Genomic DNA, 21,218 nt, shown 5'->3' with positions numbered 1-21,218 from the left:
ATCTACTGTTAATTTCCCACAAAAATCACAGAAAATTTTAAATTAAATTCCCATAGAAATTCTTATTTTTTTTTTAGGTTTTATTTATTTATTTGATAGATAGAAATTACAAGTAGGCAGAAAGGTAGAGGGGGAAGCAGGTTCTCTGCTGAGCAGAGAGCCCGATGTGGGGGTCGATCCCAGGACCTTGAGATCATGACCTGAGCTGAAGGCAGAGGCTTTAACCCATGAGCCACCCAGGCGCCCCAGAAATTCTTATTTTAAGCAGTGTACCTTTTTGGTGTGCTCACCAGTATAAATTAATTGTAAGTTGCGCAAAAGATACTCGAAAGTGAAGAGGATGTCTGGTTAGAGAGTGTCGTGAAGGCAGGGAGTCAGGAAGAGGGTATTGATTTATAATCTGCTTGTCTGGCTCTGTGACCTTGAACAAATGACATGTCTTTGGATCTCTAGTACCTTGTGTCTAACATGGACATAATATTTTACCTACCCGAAGGCAAGGCATAGGCCAGGTGCACTGAAGCATTCATTAATTTCTGAGCATCAGTGATCTTGATTCCTTCTCTGTAGAATGAGAGTATTGAATGACATAATTGTTAATGGATCTGCTTGTTCTTAATATGCTGTAAATCATTCTCTAGGGTTTTTTTTTTAATTTTTTAAAAATTTACTCATTGCAGAGAGACAGAGAGAGAAAGTGCACACAAGCAGGGGGAAGGGCAGAGGAGAGAGAGAAGCAGACTCCCCGCTGAGCAGGGAGCCCCGTGCCCCTAGATCATGATCTGAGCCAGACAGTTAACTGACCCATCCAGGTGCTCCCAGTTCTCTAGGCTTTTTGAGAAATGGGGGCAGGCAGGGGGACTGTGAAGAGGACCAGGCAGGAAGCCCAGTCTCAGTGCTGAACTAAGTATACAGAATGATGAGCAAGAGGCTTCTGAGCAGCACTTAGGACCTAGCTATGGTTGTATGAACCCAGCCTGGCCCAGCAACCTGAGATCATAGTCGGAAAACCTAGGGCTGAAGAAACCTAGACAAAGCCAGTTACAGAGGGGAAACTATGAGCCAGACACTGGGGTCTAGCCTCTGCTTGGGGAGAAGTGAATCCAGAAGGAATTTGGTGTTCAAAGCAAATGAACCAGAGGGGATATTGCTCTGTAGGACTTTGCTTCAAGGTTAACCTAAAGGAGCAGAATTCTGAAAGTCAATTCAGAGAAAGAGTTGACGTTTAGGTCTTGGCAGTGAAAAGCTGCTGTCACCTATAGCCTGGGGAAATTGCACTTGGAGGAAAGTTAAAAAAAAAAAAAATTCTGTGCTCTAGGGACACAATTAATAAGCTGTGAACCTCCGAAAAAGGATTTCACCTCTTAGAGTCCTGTCAGTAGAACAGCGTGTAATTCTAAAGTCCTGTTTGTCTTTCTGGCTTCCATAGTAATGGGGCAATGGTGGTATAGCTCATGGTCAGAATAAAGAAGCAACTGTCCATAGAAAATCTTGATTTTACCCCGCTATAGAGTATATCAAATATATTACATGTCCCCAGCAGTCTCTCCAGCAAAAGGAGGAGGTGGATAGTGGGGATAAAGAGGAAGTTGTAGAACTTCCCCAGAACGCTGGAGGACCTGCAGGGGACCATCTTTTCCACATCCTTCCTTCACCAGCTTATAGGGTGTAGCTTCCGGAACTCCACCAGTGCTCTTAAGTCATGTCTGCTCTCTCCTTTTCCTGCCCCACCCCGGCATGCCCTGGCAACAGACTGAAAAATGAACGGATGGCCCTTCACCCAACTGCCCAACAGGACTGCCTTGAGCTATTGTGCCTCCCCCAAAGGACAGCAACAGGAGGGTGACAAGCTACTCCTTTAATGATGTGGGAACTTAGAGAAAGGCTTGGGTATAGACAGGAATCTAGCCCTGTGGTTGTCTGGCTTATTCTGCAGTATGGCAAGGGGAACCTCAGGCCCCCTTGCCTCTGAACCAAAGTTTTTATATATTGAATATTTATTTTTCTGGGCTCTGTGCATTTGGATATTTTGAAGCTTGTTACACCCAAATTTTTAGCTTGCCTTTTTTTTTTTTTTTAAAGAATAACAAAAGGATGAAAGCTTTAAGATATTCTAAGGAGGAAGATTCTCTTACTGGCATTATATCAAATTCTTTCTCTGGGGGAGGCCTGCTGTTGGGGCAGGGTGGGGTGGGTTCAAAAGGGTTGTAACATATTCTGGCTTTGGGCCCAACATTGTTGAAAAATGCTCAGAGGAGACTGAGAGCACTTAGATGTTTGGCTTTAAAACTTTCTTTGTTTAGATGTTCAAATTTGTTTAAATATTTTCTAAAACAGAAACAATATAAGAACTTGAATAGAATTTTTTTTCACGAAGCAAATTCTTTCCTAACTTAGACTGGCAAGTTCACTCTAAAATCACATTCATGTCTTTATTAAGTATCATGCAAAAGAAGTAAAATATATATAGGATTTGGTTAAGTTTTAAACTACTCCAGACTCTCCACAATAATAATAACAATCACCATCTACTATTTGATGTTAGGTCCTAGGTCCTGTTTGAAGTGTTTCACATTACCTTATTTCACTTAATTTTCTCAATAGTCTTTAAACTCAGTAGTAGTATTAGCTTCACTTTAAGGGTCAGAAATCAGAGACCCATGGCTCTAAGAACTTGCCTAAGGTACATTAGTGAGCATCCAAATTCAGGTTTGGGTGCCAACCTAGATTGATTTGACCTCCAAGCCTGGTTTCTACCAGCAGTGTGCTGAGGAATGTTCAACATCCAGCTCTCTGGTAAGGGAGGGGAGGTCTGCTTTACAGCGCTTGCCAGTTTCCAGTAGTGTAAATATTCAACTACCAAACATTCAACCACCAAACATTCAAGCCACCAGCGTGAACTCAGTGAACACAGAGTGGGGAAGAAATACACAAAACCAGCTCTCCCTGCTCTCAGCTCTATCAGCGGCCTTCAGCGCACCACAGCTTACCTTGTAGATTTTGTTGTCATCAAATACATTTTGGAGCCTGGAGCAAACTCACGTCACTCACCATTGAGTGGTAAGGTCCGCAGTCTTCCTACTCCTCATATTCCCACACACTTACTCTTGTAGCACGCCTTCTTGGAGCACTGCCCCTGGGCCCTTCACTTGGCCAAGCCCTGCCACAAAGGCTTCCCACACAATTTTCTCATCTGATTTCCTCTGTAGCAGGAGACTGCTGTTGCTTTCCTTCTTTCACAAAATGAGGAAACAGGCAAGAGTTTAAGTACTTTGGTGAAACTCACACAGCTCCCAGGAGAGTGAAGCATAGCTAGACTAAGGCTAGACTTGAGTCTGTCGATCCCGTAGATGATGAACTTTTTAGAAGTACTGGAAAATAAAGGTGAGAGAAGGGTCATGTTGGCCAAGTATGATTTTACATAGATGAAGTTTATATAATGCAAAAAAAAAAAAAAAAAAAAAAAAGTTCTGAGTTGGGGCGCCTGGGTGGTTCAGTAGGTTCAGCCTCTGCCTTTGGCTCAGGTCAAGATCTCAGGGTCCTGGGATTGAGCCCCACATCGGGCTCTCTGCACAGCGGCAAGCCTGCTTCCTCCTCTCTCTCTGCCTGCCTCTCTGCCTACTTGTGATCTCTCTCTCTGAGTCAAATGAATAAATAAAAAATCTTAAAAAAAAAAAAAAGTTTCAGGTTGCTTGTATCTGGATGATAGTAAATATCAAAATGATTAGCCGTGTTTTTTAATTTAAAAAATCTGGATAATTTGGGGAAGGAGTTTGTGGTACAATGAAAAGAAAGTGAAGAAATCGAAGGGTTTGAATTGAGTTCAATTCAGTCAATAGATAGATACATGATCTCGGATGTGGCCCTTGACCCTTCCTAGCTTTGATGATCTTATCTCTAAAATGGTTGAATAGGCATCAACTGCTACAATTTAAATGAATGGCGTTAATCATTCAAATGTTTATATTGTAAGGACCTATTTAGCCAGAGCGACTCCATCTTGGGTAAATAGCCATTTTGTTGTTTGTGCAGTAAACTTAAATTGACTCTCCCTCCCCTACCCCCCAAGAAACTTACTTAGAAACAAGTCTGGGAAACCAGTAAAATGTAGTCGACTAGTTCCTGATAACAGAGCCCAGAATACAAGGATGAGTCAGTCCAGATAGAGACATCTAATCAGTACAAAGTACTGTTTGTAACAGTGAGAAGGTCTTGCCCAAACCTAAATGACTCCATCTTGGGAAGGACGACAATCTTATTATTCACACTGAATATGTTAACTAAGTCTTCCCAAAAAGTACTGTTTATAACTGTTCCTGGTATGGGGTAATCTTAGATAACAAGTCACCAGACCAGATGGAACTAGCCAATCAGCAAGAGACACACAAACCCAGTGGGTTGAGATACCAAGATATGGGTTGCAGTTTTATCCAATAAAAGGTAGCCTGTACGCTGGGGAGGGGTTGCTGTCTTCCGAGACAGCCCTGGCTGGTTAGTCTGACTTCTAATGCTTGGCATAGAATAGAGCTTTGCATGACTTTAACTTTGTTTCAGTCTCATTTCCCTGGCCAATCAGTCTGATTTCTAATACTTATCATAAAATAAAGCTTTAAATAACTTTCACTTAGTCTCATTTCGTTTAATAACGGATCTAACAATATAATACTAAGTTTTGGTGTTGAACAGACATGGCTGTTCATTCACAGCTTTTGAACTTTCAGGGGAAATGTTAAAAATCAAGAATTAAGGGCACCTGTCTTGCTCAGTTGGTAGAGTAAGCAACTTGATCTCAGGGTCATGAGCTTGAGCCCTGTGTGCCATGGAGCCTACTTAAAAAACAAATTGGGAATTAGATCAATTATTGTGTAATTTCGGCTTTGATGATAGCAAAAAAAAATGACATTATTTCTTAATCTTCAAGAGCTTTAAAGTATATGTCCAAAAAGAGTATTTTTCATGGAACTAAAAAGTTGTGAATTTTTGGATAAATATCTGGAATCAGTCTTCTCCAGGAGAACTTGGTCAGTTGGTTTATTCTGTTTCTTAGAACTTTTGGTTCTCGTTGATTTTTAGGATAGAAAACCACCTGAATCTAGAGGGACTAAACTGTTGTTCCAGGTCCTTTCTTAGGGCTCTCTAAATTTACTTTGCACAGAAATGGTAGGTAAATCTAGCCACAGGCCTATGAAAGTTTTCTCATACATTGATACATGCAAATTGCAGGCAGTATCAAGACTTGATGTTTAAGGAATTAAATCCTCTACATTCTTTTTTGACCAGAAGGAATGTTGAGAAAGAAAATTATAGCTCTTTTCCCTCATAGATGTGATAAAGTCTGAGCCTTGCAAAAGGGCTTAAGTAGTACAACTTGTGTAAGAAGAATTCTTTGGGTGCAGTTAGTATAAACAAAGGGTCCTTGGCATGAACAGAGAACTAAGCAGCTGCAAGAGATTTGCTTTAAAAACCAAAAGATTAAATGCTCTTAGGAGAGAGAGAGAAGAAATACCCACTAAGGTCTCTGATATTTCCTTTTTCTTTCCTACTTCTGTATTGTCTTCTAGATTTAAATAATGCCTATCTGTGGTTAAAAAGACCAAAAGAATCTTCTATTTAAGAAGGACCATATTATCAGCATTTTCTCTTTATCTCTCTCAGCTTAAGCAAGCATAGAAGTCTAAGGTTAAGTCACAAGAAATAAATCATTTACATTCCCTTGCCACCATATCTATTCTCCATAAGATCATCAATGAAAGGATAGTGATAGTAATTTGACCCCCATGAGAACATTATGAGTTAGTGGGAGTGATTGATGCAGAAGGTAATTGCCTTGAAATGAAATAATTAAAAGCAAAACAAACAGGATTGCTGAGGGGAGGCGGGTATGGAGAGGGTGGTTGGGTTATGGACATTGGGGAGGGTACGGGATATGGTGAGTGCTGTGAAATGTGTAAGCCGGAAGATTCACAGACCTTTACCTCTGGGGCAAATAATACATTATATGTTAATAAAAATAATTAATTAAAAAAACTAAGTGCAAAAAAAAGTACATGCCAGAACCAGTTTGTTTATTATGGAAAACACTGGTGAGCAATAATACAGTGTAATAAATTTCTTTGTAGTCTTGCTATTCCTTATGATACAGCAGCTACTCATATGCCAAGTTTCTTAAGACATAAACATGAAATCGACTAGACTTTGTTTCATATTTCCACACAATTCAACTGATCACATCTTTCTAAAACAGACCTTATTGCTGCAGCATAACTCTCAGTTCAAAGCTGGGAAGTGTACAGTGTATAATTTCATCAGGAGTTTGTAGAACTTTAAAGTTTACTCAAATAGACTAGAAATAGAATGGCTAATTCATTGAAGCATATGAAATTTGAAAATGTGATCTTTTTAACATTAAAAACACAGAAAATTTCTGTTTTATTAGAAAATATAACACATTAGATGATTGAAAAAGCATACAACTGACTACCATGACATGGAAGGCTAGCCAAGATTATTGTTAAGTGATAAAGGCAAGTTTTCAAACTGTACATATAAAATGCCACTGGTTTTGCACTTGTATGAAACTATACTATGTACATAGTATAGCAAATACATGGAAACTATATGGAGGAATATACAGCCAAGCTGTTAATAGTAGCTATAATAGAAAGTAAAATAATTAAAAGAAACTTTGGTATTCAATATAACATTTCTGGAACATTTCAATTTTTTAATAACAATTATATGTATTGTGTTTGAAATCAGATAAAGTTTTTTTAAAATCTGTATATATTGCTGACAAATAGGCATATGAAAAGCTGCTCAATATCATTCATAGTTAAAGAAATACAAATTAAAATCACAATGAGCTGTCACTACACATCTATCATAATGGCTAAAGTGAGAAATCATGGTAAATCAAATACTGGAGAATATGTGGCAAAAAACAGATAGCAGATAAATTGCTGGGAAGAATGTAAAATGGTACAACCCTTCTGGAAGAGAGTTTGGCAATTTCTTACAAAATTAAACATACACTTAGGATATGACCCAGTGGTTCCACCCCGAGGACAAAAGAAAGAAAAACTTACTTTCATGCAAACACTGGTACATGAATGTTTGTAGCTGTCTTATTCATAATCATCAACATCTGAAATGGCTGAGTGTCTTTCAGCTGGTGAATGGGTAGACTGGTATGCCAATAAAATGAGCTACTCTTTAGCAGTCAAAAGAAACAAGCTATTAATACATGCAACAACATAGGTGAATCTCAAATGAATTCTGCCCAGTGGAAGAAGTCCAACCCAAATTGCTGTGTGACTCCATTTATAGGACCTTCTGGAAAAGGCACCACTGTGAGTTGGTATACAGGGATTAGGGGTGGGTGAGGGGTGTGGAAGCACTGGGAAGGGTGTTAGAGTGATGGAACTGTTCTGCATTTTCATTGCATTGGTGATTATACAACTCTAAGCATTTTTTTAAAAAGATTTTATTTATTTGACAGAGAGATATCACAAGTAGGCAGAGAGGCAGGTGGCGGGGGAGTAGGCTCCCTGCTGAGCAGAGCCCGATGCAGGGCTCAATCCCAGGACCCTGAGATCTGACCTGAGCTGAAGGCAGAGGCTTAACCCACTGAGCCATCCAGGCGCCCCAACTCTAAGCATTTTCTAAACTCCTAAACTATACACCAAAAAAGTGACATTTATTGTATGTAAATTTAAAAATATACTTTAAAATGCTATTTTAAAAAGATCTCATTGATGCTTTATTTTTATAAGTCCACAAGTCTTGACTGGTACTACACATTTTCTGGGTAGAGTTAGGAGAAACTGCTTTTAAACAGACGGAGGTGTTTGCCCCTTATAAATGAACTGTGATAGCCTTGCTACTTGAGGAGAGATTGGGGGTTCAGAGCCATAGCTGGCAAACTCTCTGTCCAAGTGCGAACTGTATGAAGTGTGGGTCAACATTCAGTTATTCAGGAGTAGACTGTACAGACTAGGATGCTGTTCACTAAGGTTTTAACCCCCTTTGCCCCAGAAGGTTGCCTTGCCCACCCATAAATTAGATACAAAAAATTGTTGTTCCAAATTCCTATGCTGTTTCTTCCTTTTATGCAAACCATGAGTAAAGAAGGCCCTTGAGGGCCAGAGGAAGCAAAGTTCTCTCTCCTCTCATAGTTTTGTGGACCCTACCTAAGTATACTGCTTGGACTCCAAAATTGGAATAATTAGAATAATCTTTAGCAGTTAGCATGGCAATTGGCAAAATAAAAGCACTGCTTCCAATTATATTTTCCCTTTAAATGTGTGTGCCTTGTGAAGGGGCAAGAAAATAAACAAATACATTTTTAAAAGAGGGAAAAGAAGCAAAAGGAGAAAACCAAAGAACAAAATCGGCTGGCCTAAGGCTAGAAGCCTGAGCCTTTCTTGGTCACATCCATTTTCCAGCTCAGCCTAGAAGGGAAGCCTCCCCTTTTCGCATGGTTCATTAATGAGTCAGGCTCGACAAATTTGGGTTTGTTAATAGAAGAGGCTGAAACAGATTGTTCCATATAAATAAGTCTTTATAGTGGCACCCTAAGTAATGGTTATGGGGCACCAGATGTTCTTAATGAAGTGACCACTTCACATAACAGCGTGCCCAAGCATCTACACTGCAGGAAGTGCCCTCCCCTAAACGCCTGTCTATCATTTTCTTTCCCTTCTTCTAATAGAACGTTTCCTCCTGCCTCCTCAGAAAATAACAGTGGGACACTAGCTTACTGCCTGTTTGATTCTGTCTGGTATTGTGTTTCCCGTGGCTCCCAGCTGCTTCAAGTAGGTGCCCAAAGGGGGTCTTTTTAACCCAGAGCATCAAGTTAACACTTCCCCATCTCAGTCAAATGAACAGGGTCTATTGAACCCTTCCTACACACTTTGTCTTTGATGGCGGAATAGCCAGACAGCTCAGGAAAGAGAGTCTCACCGCTGCTTGTACCTGATCTGAGAGAGGGTGCGTCTTCTGATCCTGACTGTCTATCCTTGGCAGGTCTGGGTTGGGACAAGCAAGGCCTGGAGCTCCGACTCAGTGATTGCTAGCCTGGGAACTAGACTTGGTTTGTTCCTACTGGTGCAGTGACGTGTAAACAAGTGACTGTAACTTTCTGAGTCAGGGTTTTGTCACACTAAAACAAGGAGATTAGATGACGGGGTTTCTTGGGTCCCTGCCAAGTTCTAAAAGGCCATGAGTCTATGAAATAAGGGGGGGAGGGACAAATTAGTAATGGAGCACAAGGAAACATAAGGCCTAGGATTCTTCCTGAATCATTAACTCCCATACTACTCATTCAGTATATAAAATACAAAGTCAAGCAGTGGCAGATGGAGACAAGTGATACTATGAGCAGAGGACAATTTGGAAAGATGGGAGGGGTTTCTAAAGTTCTCAGGCACACGGCAGAGTGATATGAGATACTCATGTTTTCAAGTCAGCCTACCCAGGTTCAAGTGCTGGTCTCAGTACTCGGTAGCTGTGTGTCTTTAGCCACGTTTCTTTCTTTGGGCCTCTGTTCCTCAGACGTAAAAAGTGATAACAATATTATTCTCCTCAGTGGGACGCCTGGGTGGCTCAGTTGGTTGGGCAGCTGCCTTCGGCTCAGGTCATGATCCCAGCGTCCTGGGATCAAGTCCCACATCAGGCTCCTTGCTCTGCAGGGAGCCTGCTTCTCCCTCTGCCTGCCTGTGCTCACTTTCTTGCTCTCCCTCTCTCTGACAAATAAATAAATAAAATCTTTAAAAAAAAATAAAAAATATTATTCTCCTCAGAGAGTTCCTCTGAGGATAACAAAATAATGCCTGCTGGCTGGTGTTGTGACACATTTGAAGTCAATTACCAATAACACTTCTGCTGCTGTGTACAGTTCCTGGTGAATGACTCTCTCCAGGACTGCACAGAGCAGCGGATGGTGGGTGGAGAGAGGAAGGGATGACTGTGGTGGACTGACTCAGGCACCAGACTTGGCCTCCATAGTTGGGTTTTAGCTCAAGATAACACAGACCTCAAGAATACACAGATAACACAGACCTCAGACCTGCAAACAAAATCCACAGTATAAATTACATTAGGCCTGTCCTGCCACTTCCTAGCTGGGTAACTGTGGTTGTATCCCCCAGCCTCTCTGAGACTCGGTCTCCCCATGAGTGTTCTAAGGCTTATCCCTCAAGGATGTTGGAAGGAGCTAGGTGAGGCAACGCATGTGAAATCCTCTGCAAATGCAAGGAATGTTAGGAGCCACTAAGATTATGAATGAAAATTTAGGACAGAAGTCTTTCTCAGACAGATTGAAATAATGTGCAGTGCTTTTTGATGACTCAGGGTTCTCTTCAGGAACATCTATGACTGACACAACATACCCATCTGTGGCACTTTACTATTTTAACCTGCGCTCATGTACGCGACCTCCTTCTCTTCCCACAGAAAGGCACATAAGCTGTTTGTCCCCATCCTGACCTCATGCTTCGTTCTCATGGGCATCTTCCTTCACAGCTGCTATGGTCTGGCCACTGCTCCCACTTCTTTTCTTTCATACTGCATAGTTATTATTGGAAGCAGATGTAAGAATCATATCAAACATTCATCTCGAACGCTGGGTCAAGGGGAGCCTTTGAGTAGGGAAGAGGCATATTCAGGCATTTTAGAAACCTTACTAGTAACAGTTGATTTGACAGACAGGGGTCAGAGAAGAGGTGTGTTCTTTACTGACAAGGAAAGGTGGGAAGAGCCTGTACTCGAATGATGGCAGGCGGGAGCAGGAGGAGGGGAAAACTAAAGAAAGTAGGAGGCAAGCCAGCAAGGCTATAGAACGTTATTCATTCAATAAATATTTATTGAACCTTTACCCTGTGTCAGGGATTGCTCCAGGGAATACATCAGTGAGTAACAGAGGCAGAATCCTGATCTCTGTGACATTATGGTCCATCCCATTTGTCGGGTAACTGGAGGTCAGTGAGAAGGGAAAGTGGGGAACCCAACAGAGGGGACTGAGGTTTCCAGCTTGTGTATGTGGGGAAATGTTGGTGCAACTGACAGCAATGGAAGGCAGGAATAGGGCTGGGTCAGGGTGAAAGGTGATCCATTCAGTGCTCAGCACAATGAACTTGAAGAATTGATATCTAATATCTAATTAAAATGCTTTCCTAGAATGAAATGAACTCTTGGGTTTTGTGACTGGCACCGATGATCTGTGTGGAGTGGTACAGTTTCTCAGTGTCTAATCAAAGAGACATCCATATTAGACATTAGACTAGAAACACTCATTACTGGTCCCAAATTATTGGAGACCTTTTTTTTTTTTTTTTTTTTTTTAACCTAGTTTGAGAAAATTCATTAACATAGACAATACCTGTAAGTATAGTTTTATGAAAAGATACTAAAAGATATGTCAAGTAGACTTTTCCCATGAAGACCTTCTATAAAAGTTGAAAGGCATAAAAGTAAGTCTTAACTAAGTCAAGGTATTTTCTGGAGGCAGCAAGATAAAATAATCCCAGTACTATCGCCCTCGACCTGCAAAGATGACAAGAAGCCCCAGTTCGGATGCATCTTCTCTCCCTTTATTTCCGCAAGTCTACACACTTATATACGTTTACATGTCCAATCAGCGAGCAGGGTACAGGAGGGAGCGAATCAGACTGTGCACATAAACGAACAACTTCGCTATCAACCAATGCTGTTTACCTCCTCTTTGGGCGTTCTGCTTAGTCTCATGAGGCAACCCTAAGCTGGCAACTAGCCAGGCGCCATCTTTTAATGGCAGAGGCCACCCTGGCCAGGGGCCTGCCTCCGACAAGTACATTTATTTCTAATGATATAAGTATTACAGGGATGTGATATAGAGACTATGTCCTGTAGGTTGTGTTTCAAATATCAGATGTGTTGAAGAAATTGTTGCCAGGTTTTGGTTAATTCCTGGCCAGATTCTCTGCCTTCTACCTAACATAGCAATATTCCGTATGGCTCATCAAAGAAAACTCTGTAGGCCACAGATGTATACCAACAGAGTTGACATGCTGCTGGGAAAATTTAGAAGCCTTACTTTTTTTATTCTTTCCCAGGCCAGAGATCATTCTACTTCCTCACAGAGGTGGGCCACAGAGATGGTAAGATCATAGGTTCCTCCAAAAAAATGTAGAGTGAATCCGCTCATATTACTATAGGATTTTTTTAAACCTTACTGATTTGTACCATAGCTATAGAAGAGAGACCATTTTATCTTGAAAAAAAATATTAAGAGCAGGTTCAAATAATCCGTGAGTAGGTTTTCCTTAGGTCAAAGTGGCCAGCAGGCTATTTCTAAGGTGTCTATAGAACAGTGGTTTTCAACTTTGGCTATATTTTGAATCACCTTGAGAACGTTAAAACATATTGATACCTGAGTCTGACCCCAGGGGTTCTGTTTTTTTGTTTGTTTGTTTGTTTGTTTGTTTTAAAGATTTTATTTATTTAACAGAGAGAGAGAGAGAGAGATCACAAGTAGGCAGAGAGGCAGGCAGAGAGAGAGAAGGGAGGAAGCAGGCTCCCTGTGGAGCAGAGAGCCCGACATGGGGCTTGATCCCAGGACCCTGGGATCATGACCTGAGCCAAAGGCAGAGGCTTCAACCCACTGAGCCACCCAGGTGCCCCGGGTTCTGTTTTAAGTGGTCTCTGAGAGGGAAAAAATTTCCCAGGTAATTCTCATGGGCAGCCATTGTGGAGAACTATAGCTGTAAAACACTGGATTTGGGAATAAGACCATATACCAGAGGGCCTTGCCAACATAAGCTGACTGACAAATAAGGTGCAAAGAGAGATTCTTATTTACCATTATTGTATGCTAAAATACTGCTTTTCACTTTGATGTACCTTACTTTGTCAGTAGAAATGCACCCTAGCCAATTCATGGGCTATCTTTATCAGGTTACATATTCGGGTAGAAACAAAACAATAAAAAAGAGGGCAGCCATGGGACATAGTCCACTGTACTCCATTTTGAACATGAGAGTTTGTTCTTATGCATGCTAACCTTGGTAGTAGTATTACATTATTAAAAAATATGAGCCGTGTCTGATATGGACATGTTACTACTTGGGGAATCTATCAATATATGAATGGAATCAAGCACTGAGAAGATTCTATAGCTTTCACATTTTTGTCTTTTCTTCATTTATTTGTCATTTTTGTTATTTATTTCTGTTGTATGCTTGGAAGATTGCTGGCTCATTTTGATGCTCATAGTCATTCTGGATGACTTATGTACCAGGTTCCTGTCACTGAATAAATGAAACACAACCATATTTACATTTGAAGTGACTACTGGGGCCATCAGATCCTAGCTCAGCTACGGCTAGTTGTTAGGGCCCGAGCAAGTCCATTAAAGTCCAGAATCTCATTTTCCTTATCCTGTAGAGTTGTTGTAAGGATTGCAAATAATATATTACAGTGTCTGTTGCATAATAAATTCTCCATAAGTTAATTACTGGGGCACCTGGGTGGCTCAATCGGTTAACCATCTACCTTCTGCTTGGGCCATGATCTCAGGGTCCTGGTATTGAATCCCATATCAGGTTCTCTGCTCAGCAGGGAGTCTGATTCTGCTTCTACCCCTCCTCCCCTACTCTCTCTCTCCCTCTCTCACTTTCATGTGTGCATGCTCTCTCTCTAATAAATAAATATAATCTTTTTAAAAAGCCATAAACGGGAGAAATTTTTTAAAATGCTCCATAAATTATAGCTATTATTATCTCCAAATCTGGATTGCAAACTCCTTAAGGGTATTGGGCCATTTTTTCTCCATGAAGTTTACATATTTATAATTCCCTAAACATGCACAAGATGGTTTTTAATAAAGATAATACAGTTCCAACTTTATAAGTTATAGGGAATATTAGAACTAGTTACCTTTATCAGGTCTACAGAATTAAAGGTACTCTCTGTGGATACATTACTGAGCAAAGTAACTAGTATACCAGAGAATCAGATCCACAGTCTTCGGGGGTTAAAAGTTTGAGTTCTGGAGTCAGACCACCTGAGTTTGAATTCTGGTTTCAGTTCTTGCTGGCTGAGTTTTTGATCAGGTTGCTTAATCCCTCTCTGTTCCTTTCTTCACCTGCAAACTGGATATGTTGAATGGATTAACGAAATAATATATATGCAGTCCTTAATTAGAACCTAGTACAATGTAAAGGTTCAGTTAAGGCTTGCTATTATTATCTTTGGCTTTATTAGCATTGTTCTGACGCATGCACTAACTTGTTGAGCAAGGGACAATGGCCAGTAGGTCACATGCAATAGAAATGAGGTGACTCAATTTGGTAAGAAGCACAGGATGTCTAGGAAAGACAAGATGAAGCCAAGGACAACAGCCTTTGGAAACACAACCACAGCCACTACCCAATGGAGACAGCACACACTGAGCTCACCCTTGGGCAGTCACTCATCTCATTAGAAGTTGACCAGCCCTATTTATTCAACATTGTGTCAGATAGTAATGGGTGTATTTAAAGGAAGTGAAAAGTAGACCCTTTGAGGAACTTGCAGTCTGGGTGGGGATAGAAGTCTTTGTGAAAAGATGGATGCTGATGTTAAGGGCTTATTTGTGAGGTTCAGGCCATGTTTGCAGTGGAGTTGCAAGGAGAGAGAGAACAGTTTCGGCCTTTCTGCACCGTTCTTTCTAGAGGAAAATAAGGCCGTTAGCCATAATACCTTCAAATATAATTAGTAGTGAAGGTATCCTGGCTACCATCATAAAAGCCACACCCATTAATTCCTTTTATTCCACACCAATCCAGAATATAACTAATAGGTGAAGAATCAGGGAGTAGATTATTCAGGAAAAAGTGTGGGAGTCAAGGAAAATTTCTTTTTATTTATTTATTTATTGGGGAAGCTCTCTTTACAACACTCTTTCCCAATTCAAATCAACAATGGTTTACTAAAGGGGTGCCTGGGTGGCTCAGTGGGTTAAAGCCTCTGCCTTCGGCTCAGGTCATGATCCAGGGTCCTGGGATTGAGCCCCACCTCGGGCTCTTTGCTCAGTGGCGAGCCTGCTTCCCCTTCTCTCTCTGTCTGCCTCTCTGCCTACTTGTGATTTCTCTGTCAAATAAATAAATAAAATCTTAAAACAAAAAACAAAAAACAAAAAACAATGGTTTACTAAACAGCCCAGAAGGTTGTACCAGCTACTCTGCTAAGCCTGGGATGTTCAGGATAAGGAATATATGGTCCTGCCTTCAGGCTTGGTTCACACTCTAGAGGCCTATCAAGGCCTGTCTCTTTCTCTGTGCTCAGGCTTCTGGTAAAAATGATGTACCAAGATGTACCAACATCTTGAAATAGATGTACCAAGTCCATTAGAGGGCATAAGAAGAAGAGAAGGCTAAAGTGTGCCATTATATGGAAACTAGCCCTGAGGCCCTTTTAACCAGTTAAAGGGACAGATAGAAATAGACCACTTCAGTATTTATGGTGAGGCCCCGAGATGGAAGTGTGCCCAGGTGTTCCAATCCCTCAGAGCCTGCCAGAACTCTGGGAGGCTGCTGAGGTGAAGTGATGTCTGAACTGAGTGCTGGAGGCCGTGAGAGATCATAAGGAGATCAGAAGGGGGTTCCAGGCAAGGAACAGCATAAACGGGCACACTGGAGTCAAGCTCTCTGTGCGGATGGGGGACTACTAATAGTTCAGTTTTGCTAAAAGTCTAGGTAGGAAAGGGCAGGAGGCAGCAGACAAAGGCCAAGCCTCAGAATGAGGGAGGATCTACCCAAGGGGCCTAGACGGGAGCGTGTGGTGGTCATATTTTTGTGTTAGACAGATGTAGAGAAAGGAGTTAGCCAAGTATCAGGATTAGGTATGAGTGCATGTGACAGTGGCTTACAGCAACGCAGGTTGGTTTTCTCACAGAACAGACAGTCCGGGGGTAGGCAGTTACTCACCGACTGAGACACTCATCTCTTACCTGTCTTTTGTCCTCATAGTTGTCACTACAGTCTGAAGAAGACGGTTGTCCAAGCTCAAACCAACACATCCACATGTAAGGCAGCAAAACTGGAGAAAGATGCAACTATCCCCAGGAATCACCCAAGTAAGGGCCCTCCTGGAAGTCACCAGCCTTTCAGCAAACTGCTAGCGGGTTGGCGAGGACTCAGCCAGATGGTGACTGTAGCTGTGAGAGAACCAGAGAGAGCACTCCTCTCCTTCGATCTGTGGTGGATTCACACAGGGGAGGAGATTGGGAATACGGGTTGGGGAGCTACCCTATTGTTTCTGTCATGAAAGCTAGCTGGTGAGAGCCGATGGGGACCGGAGACAGGGCCATGGTAATCAAGAAGGAGCGGCTCATGCTGCCACTAATGAAAACTGAAAACTGAAAACTGAAAACTCTGAGTAGAGGATCTAATTCTAGAAGTGGGTTCGATGTGTCATCCCACCTGGGGAGGGATATAAATGAAAAACTCAAGTGAAAGCTTAGGGGTCTTTGGGGTCTATCTGGAGGTCATTAGAATGTAGGGATCCCACCAAATCTATCTCAAGAACTACTCAGAACTTCTAAACAGTGCATAGTTTTTCTTAGGCCTAACAATTTCAATTAAGCCCAGGTCTGAGGAGATGTGCTAATTTGCACAGCCTTGTTTTTCCTACATGCTAGGATACCCACCCTGGAATTTAATGGATAGTAAAGTTATGCAAAGAATCACTGTGCACAACAAGAACCAGAACATTTTCTGCCAAGCCCACCTCCAATACAAACATACACACATACCAGTCAGGGCTATACATAGACCTTGGTCTTGAATCCCCACATCTATTTGCCACACTGTGGAGCAAATGTGTTTTCATTTTCTTGATTAAAATAACAGGAAGTACCATCATTCTTGAAGTCTCAGTATTTCTAACAGACACATAACCACACACGCACACAAATAGAACTGCGGAGACTCTTGACGAGGTCTGTTGGCAAGGGGTCTGGTACCATTCCTGGCTTGGGATAAAAAGTTCTGCACCTGAATCATCTTATCTCTCACATAATGCTCCGAGCCGCCGTGCAGATGAATCCAAGAGGACTCAGATGTCTGTAGAGGTCCTCTCATCACTGCCAACCCAAAAGGGGCCTCTGCCTCCTCAGCCACTCTGGCAAGTCATGGAAATTCTACTCTGGGACTGGATACAAGAGAAGTATTTCTTCAGTATTTACTTTGACCAGGGAAATTACTATGACAGATTTTTTCTTTTCCTGTAGACACAGAGTGACATTTTAAAGGAGAAACCACTGGATGCCATAGTCTTTTTAAAAATAATATTAGAGGAAGAGCTCAAAGGAATGTCTGCCCAAGCACCAGTGTCTATAGCCTCGTATTCAAGAAGAATCCAGCCACTTGAAGCAGCAGCGAGCCAGCACTGCTCACTTCAGCTCCTGCCCTCTTGGATCTACTTTGTTGTGCTCAGCATCAGATTCGAAACTGGTGACATCCTGTCAGTGGCACAGCTCTTCTTACGTGTTATGTTGTTAAATCTGTGCTAAATTTGTGATGTTGCTGCTCTTTCATATTCATGCTTCATCCGCCCAGATCAAGAGTTTCTTGAGCTCACAGGTCACACTTTATACTCCATTCGGTCTTGCCTAGTTGTGTTTGTCTTGGTAAACACAGGAAATAGCTGTTGGATGGATGAATGAGAGAATGACAACGGCTGGGAAACAGTAGAAGGTGAACTGCTCTGCTACCTGGTAAAGAGGATTATGAAACTCGGGTCAGATTAGCAGGAAAGGTGGTGTTTCATTTGTGTCCGCAGATAGGGATCTTAGCCCCAGGGTTGCGGGCTTGCTTTCACTCATTCAACAAACATTTCTCTAAGTTTCTCCAGAAGAGCCAGGCAATTAAGCATTGCGGTGGCAGGCCCCCAATAAGACAAAGTCCCTGTGGGGGTGAGGGAGACATGCGGCATCACAGACTCAGGGAGATACAATGGGGTTGGCAATATGATAATGACATGCACATGGCACATGGAGATTCTAAATCAGATTGTGGCTTCCAGAGAAGCTTCTGGAAAGAGAAGCATTTTTATTCATGTGTTCAAGGATGAATGAGTGTTGGCTAGAGGAGACTGATTAGGAAAAGCATTACAGGGAGAAGAACTAGCATGGGAAGGTGTTCTGTGCCATAAAATAGAAGGTTACATTGAGAACTAAAGTCTCAGCTGAAATGGTAGCTGTGCCTAGAGTTGAAGTCAGAGAGCTAGGCTAGAACAGCCTTGCAGAGGACCTTGTGGCAATATGATTTAGTATTTCAGAGTGGAGGTTTAGAAATCAGACAGAACTGAGTTCAAATCCTGGCTCTGGTACTTACAATCCATGTAACTAACTGATTTTTTTTTTTTTTTAATTCCTCGAAGTCTTGGTTTCCTTAGCACAGTGTCTAGCTGTATCACTTATCTATTGCTACATAAGAAATTATCCCAAACCATAACCGCTTAAAATAATGCACATTTATTAAATTCTCACAGGTCTAGAATCTGGTCTTCGGGTTCAGGGTCTCCCACGAGGCTGTAATGAAGTATCAGCCAGAGATGAGGTATTATCTCAAGACGTGAGAAAGATCCATTTCCAAGCTCACTTACATGATTGTTGGGGGAATTCAACAATGGATGGCCATTGGCCAGAGGCTGCCCTCAGTTCCTTGACATGTGGGCCTCCCCAGCATATCAGCTTGCATCATCAGTCAGTGACAGAGGGCCTGTGACCAAGACAGATATAGCCTAATCAGCAAAGTGACTTCTTGTCACCATTGCCACATTCTGTAGAGTAAAAGTCATTGGGCCATCCCACACTCCAGGGAAGGGGATTATATAAGGGAATGAACACCATAAAATGGGGATCTTTGGGAGGCATTTTAAGCCAGTAGCCTACAGCTGGTAGCCTATGTTAGTAGCTGATAGCTTATATTACCACCAAATAAATGTCAGCTTTTAAAAATTAAACTCGAGAGTTTTGGAAAACCTAGTGAAAGCTGGTGAAGGATTTTATAACAAAGAGTAACTTTAGGTGACCTTGGCTAGGTCAAATCATTTCACATCATGTCTTCGAGCCTTCCTTTCCTCCTAAGTATGGTGAAAATATCTATCTCCCATAGAAATGAGAACGTATATGTGCAAGCAGAAATACACTTTAGTAAAAACAAGCATACAACTCTTCACAGTGGTAGGAAGCTTACTGCCTTGGGCCAGCTTTCCACTTTGCACTGATACTGGGACTTTCACAGTTTGATATCTTCAAAGTTTTCAGGGCTTGACCTGTGGGCCCAGAAGGATTTGTATAACTGGAATAAACACCCACAAAAAGAAATTTGTCTTTTGAACATCGCTTAAGGCATTTCCAAGAGTTTGCTTTTTTCCATCTTTTTAAATACCTTTGCTTCCAAGGACCCCATGGGGGCTAGAGAGAGAAAACAGACTATCTGGGAAATTTCAAGCTCTTGATAATAAAAGTGGTAATAAAATCTCGTCTGGCTCCTGATGCTTCACAGAGCGGTTGTTTGTGGTGGATGGGGTTCCCCCACATCTAGCAGTTGGTTTCCAGTCCCAGGGAGCGGCTCGAGTTACCACCCCCTTGCCCACTGCAAGGGCAGCTCCCTGCCTGCAAGGTACCCCCACCCTGGCGCCTCACCCATTTCCGCTGCCCAAATGGGATACTTCATTCCCTGCTCCACACGGAGCCCATCACACACAGGAGTGTTTCATGGTCTTTCCACGTCCCGTTTTCCCTGGGAAAGGTACAAAGCAGAGAACTCTCTTGACCCAGACTGTGGGCATTTCGGCGGGTAGCCCAGTCTTTCCAGGCTGTAGCCTTAGGAAGGGGGTCGGAACTTAGGAATTAGACTCCCCCCCACCCCCCCATCATTCCGGCTTCATACAAAAGCGCGCTTCTTGGCAGGGCCTCTCTGGGTGGAGCAAGGGAGCTGCGGCTGCAACAATGCTTCGAGTGCGAGGGGCGCCCAGGACCCCACCACCACACCCTCGCCCTGCCAGCCTGGCGGGGCGCGTCACGCCAGCCAGCAGCTACACACGCCGCTGCGGGGTTCCCCCTTGGCGCTGAGGTCCTCTCCTGCAGCGCCGCTGTCCTCGGACTTGGCGGGCCATTTGGTCTCGGGGGAGGGGCTCGCGGGCCCAGCGGAGCAGTCCCCGCAGGAGGGCGGGAGCTAGCCCGGCAGCTCACGGATTGCGGAGGCGGAGCAGCACTCCGGGCAGCCCGAGGCTTCCACCTCGCCAGCCCCGCCGCTCCGGCGACCGCTGCCTCAGAAAACTAACAAGAACCAGATGTGGCCGCGGCTGTCGAACTTTCCCCGAGCCCGTGATTGGCCCCCGGCCGAGCGCCGCAGCCAGTCAGCGCGTTGGGAAGGCCCGGAGTCCCCGCCCGGCCGCGCACCCGCGGGGATCCAGGTTGGAGGCTGGCGCGGCGCAGCTAGTGGGCTGGCTGGCCGGGCCGGGACGCGCTCTGCCGCGGGGCAGCCCAGGAGCCGAGCCAGCATGCGGGGGGACCGGGCCGCCCGGCGACTGGCGTTGCCATCGCTGCCGCCGCCGCCACTGCTGCTGCTGCTGCTGCTGTCCCGGGCCGGGGCGCTGCACCCAGAGGAGCTCTTCCCCTACGGTCAATCGCGGGGGGACCAGCTTCTGCAGGAAGGCGACGACGAAAGCTCAACCCCAGTGAAGCTGGCGAGTCCCCTGCGCTTCTACGAAGCCCAGTTTGGCTACCTCTACGTAAGTTCAGCCCCCGCTTGGTGAGGGAACCGGCAGAGTTCTCGCAGATTCTTCCCACGGGTCACTGTAGTGTGGATTTCACCGAACCCCTGCCTTCCGAGCGGAAGAAATAGTCCGCACGCCGGGCTGTCCCCGAGCGCCCCTGGGGTGGGGACCTGGTTCTGCAGCGATGCTGCTGTCTGACTTGCTTTACTTTACTTCCAGAGGAAGAGCAAGAAGTCAGACCCAGATTCGCAGCTACATAAGCGTCCCAGGCAGAAAAGGAGGTGGGGATGCTGGGGTGGCCAGTGGGGTTTCTAGTAAGGACCGCGAGCGGGCTGTGCACCGCTGCAGAGCTGGTGCGTTCCCTCCTCGCATCCGAAGGTCTTCTCCAGCGTTGTGCGGGAAGTGAGAAGAGAAGTGAACCAGGAGTTTTAGGGCTCTGGACCCATCGCACCAAGCTGTGGGGTAGAGGTGGCGGG

The 21,218-nt window shown here is 43.5% G+C and overlaps 1 protein-coding gene and 1 long non-coding RNA gene across 4 annotated transcripts in view; both read left to right on the top strand.

The window, feature by feature from the left end:
* Positions 1-19,564, top strand: part of LOC116591385 — a 119,523-nt gene extending 99,959 nt beyond the window's left edge. The window contains exons 3-4 of one of the 2 annotated variants that reach the window (XR_004285988.1): positions 15,984-16,090; positions 17,246-19,564. This is a non-coding gene — a long non-coding RNA (uncharacterized LOC116591385). The remainder of the gene's footprint in view (positions 1-15,983; positions 16,091-17,245) is intronic. The other variant, XR_004285989.1, reaches the window with a different exon arrangement.
* Positions 19,565-19,964: 400 nt separating this feature from the next.
* Positions 19,965-21,218, top strand: part of NID2 (nidogen 2) — a 61,562-nt gene continuing 60,308 nt past the window's right edge. The window contains exon 1 of one of the 2 annotated variants that reach the window (XM_032344220.1): positions 19,965-20,757. In XM_032344220.1, coding sequence (XP_032200111.1) covers positions 20,317-20,757 — 441 coding nt within the window. In that variant the 5' untranslated portion in view covers positions 19,965-20,316. The remainder of the gene's footprint in view (positions 20,758-21,218) is intronic. The other variant, XM_032344219.1, reaches the window with a different exon arrangement.

This window comes from Mustela erminea, chromosome 5 (assembly GCF_009829155.1).
Source record: "Mustela erminea isolate mMusErm1 chromosome 5, mMusErm1.Pri, whole genome shotgun sequence".
Taxonomy (NCBI): Eukaryota; Metazoa; Chordata; class Mammalia; order Carnivora; family Mustelidae; genus Mustela; species Mustela erminea.
This window is presented reverse-complemented; position numbering and strand designations above follow the sequence as displayed.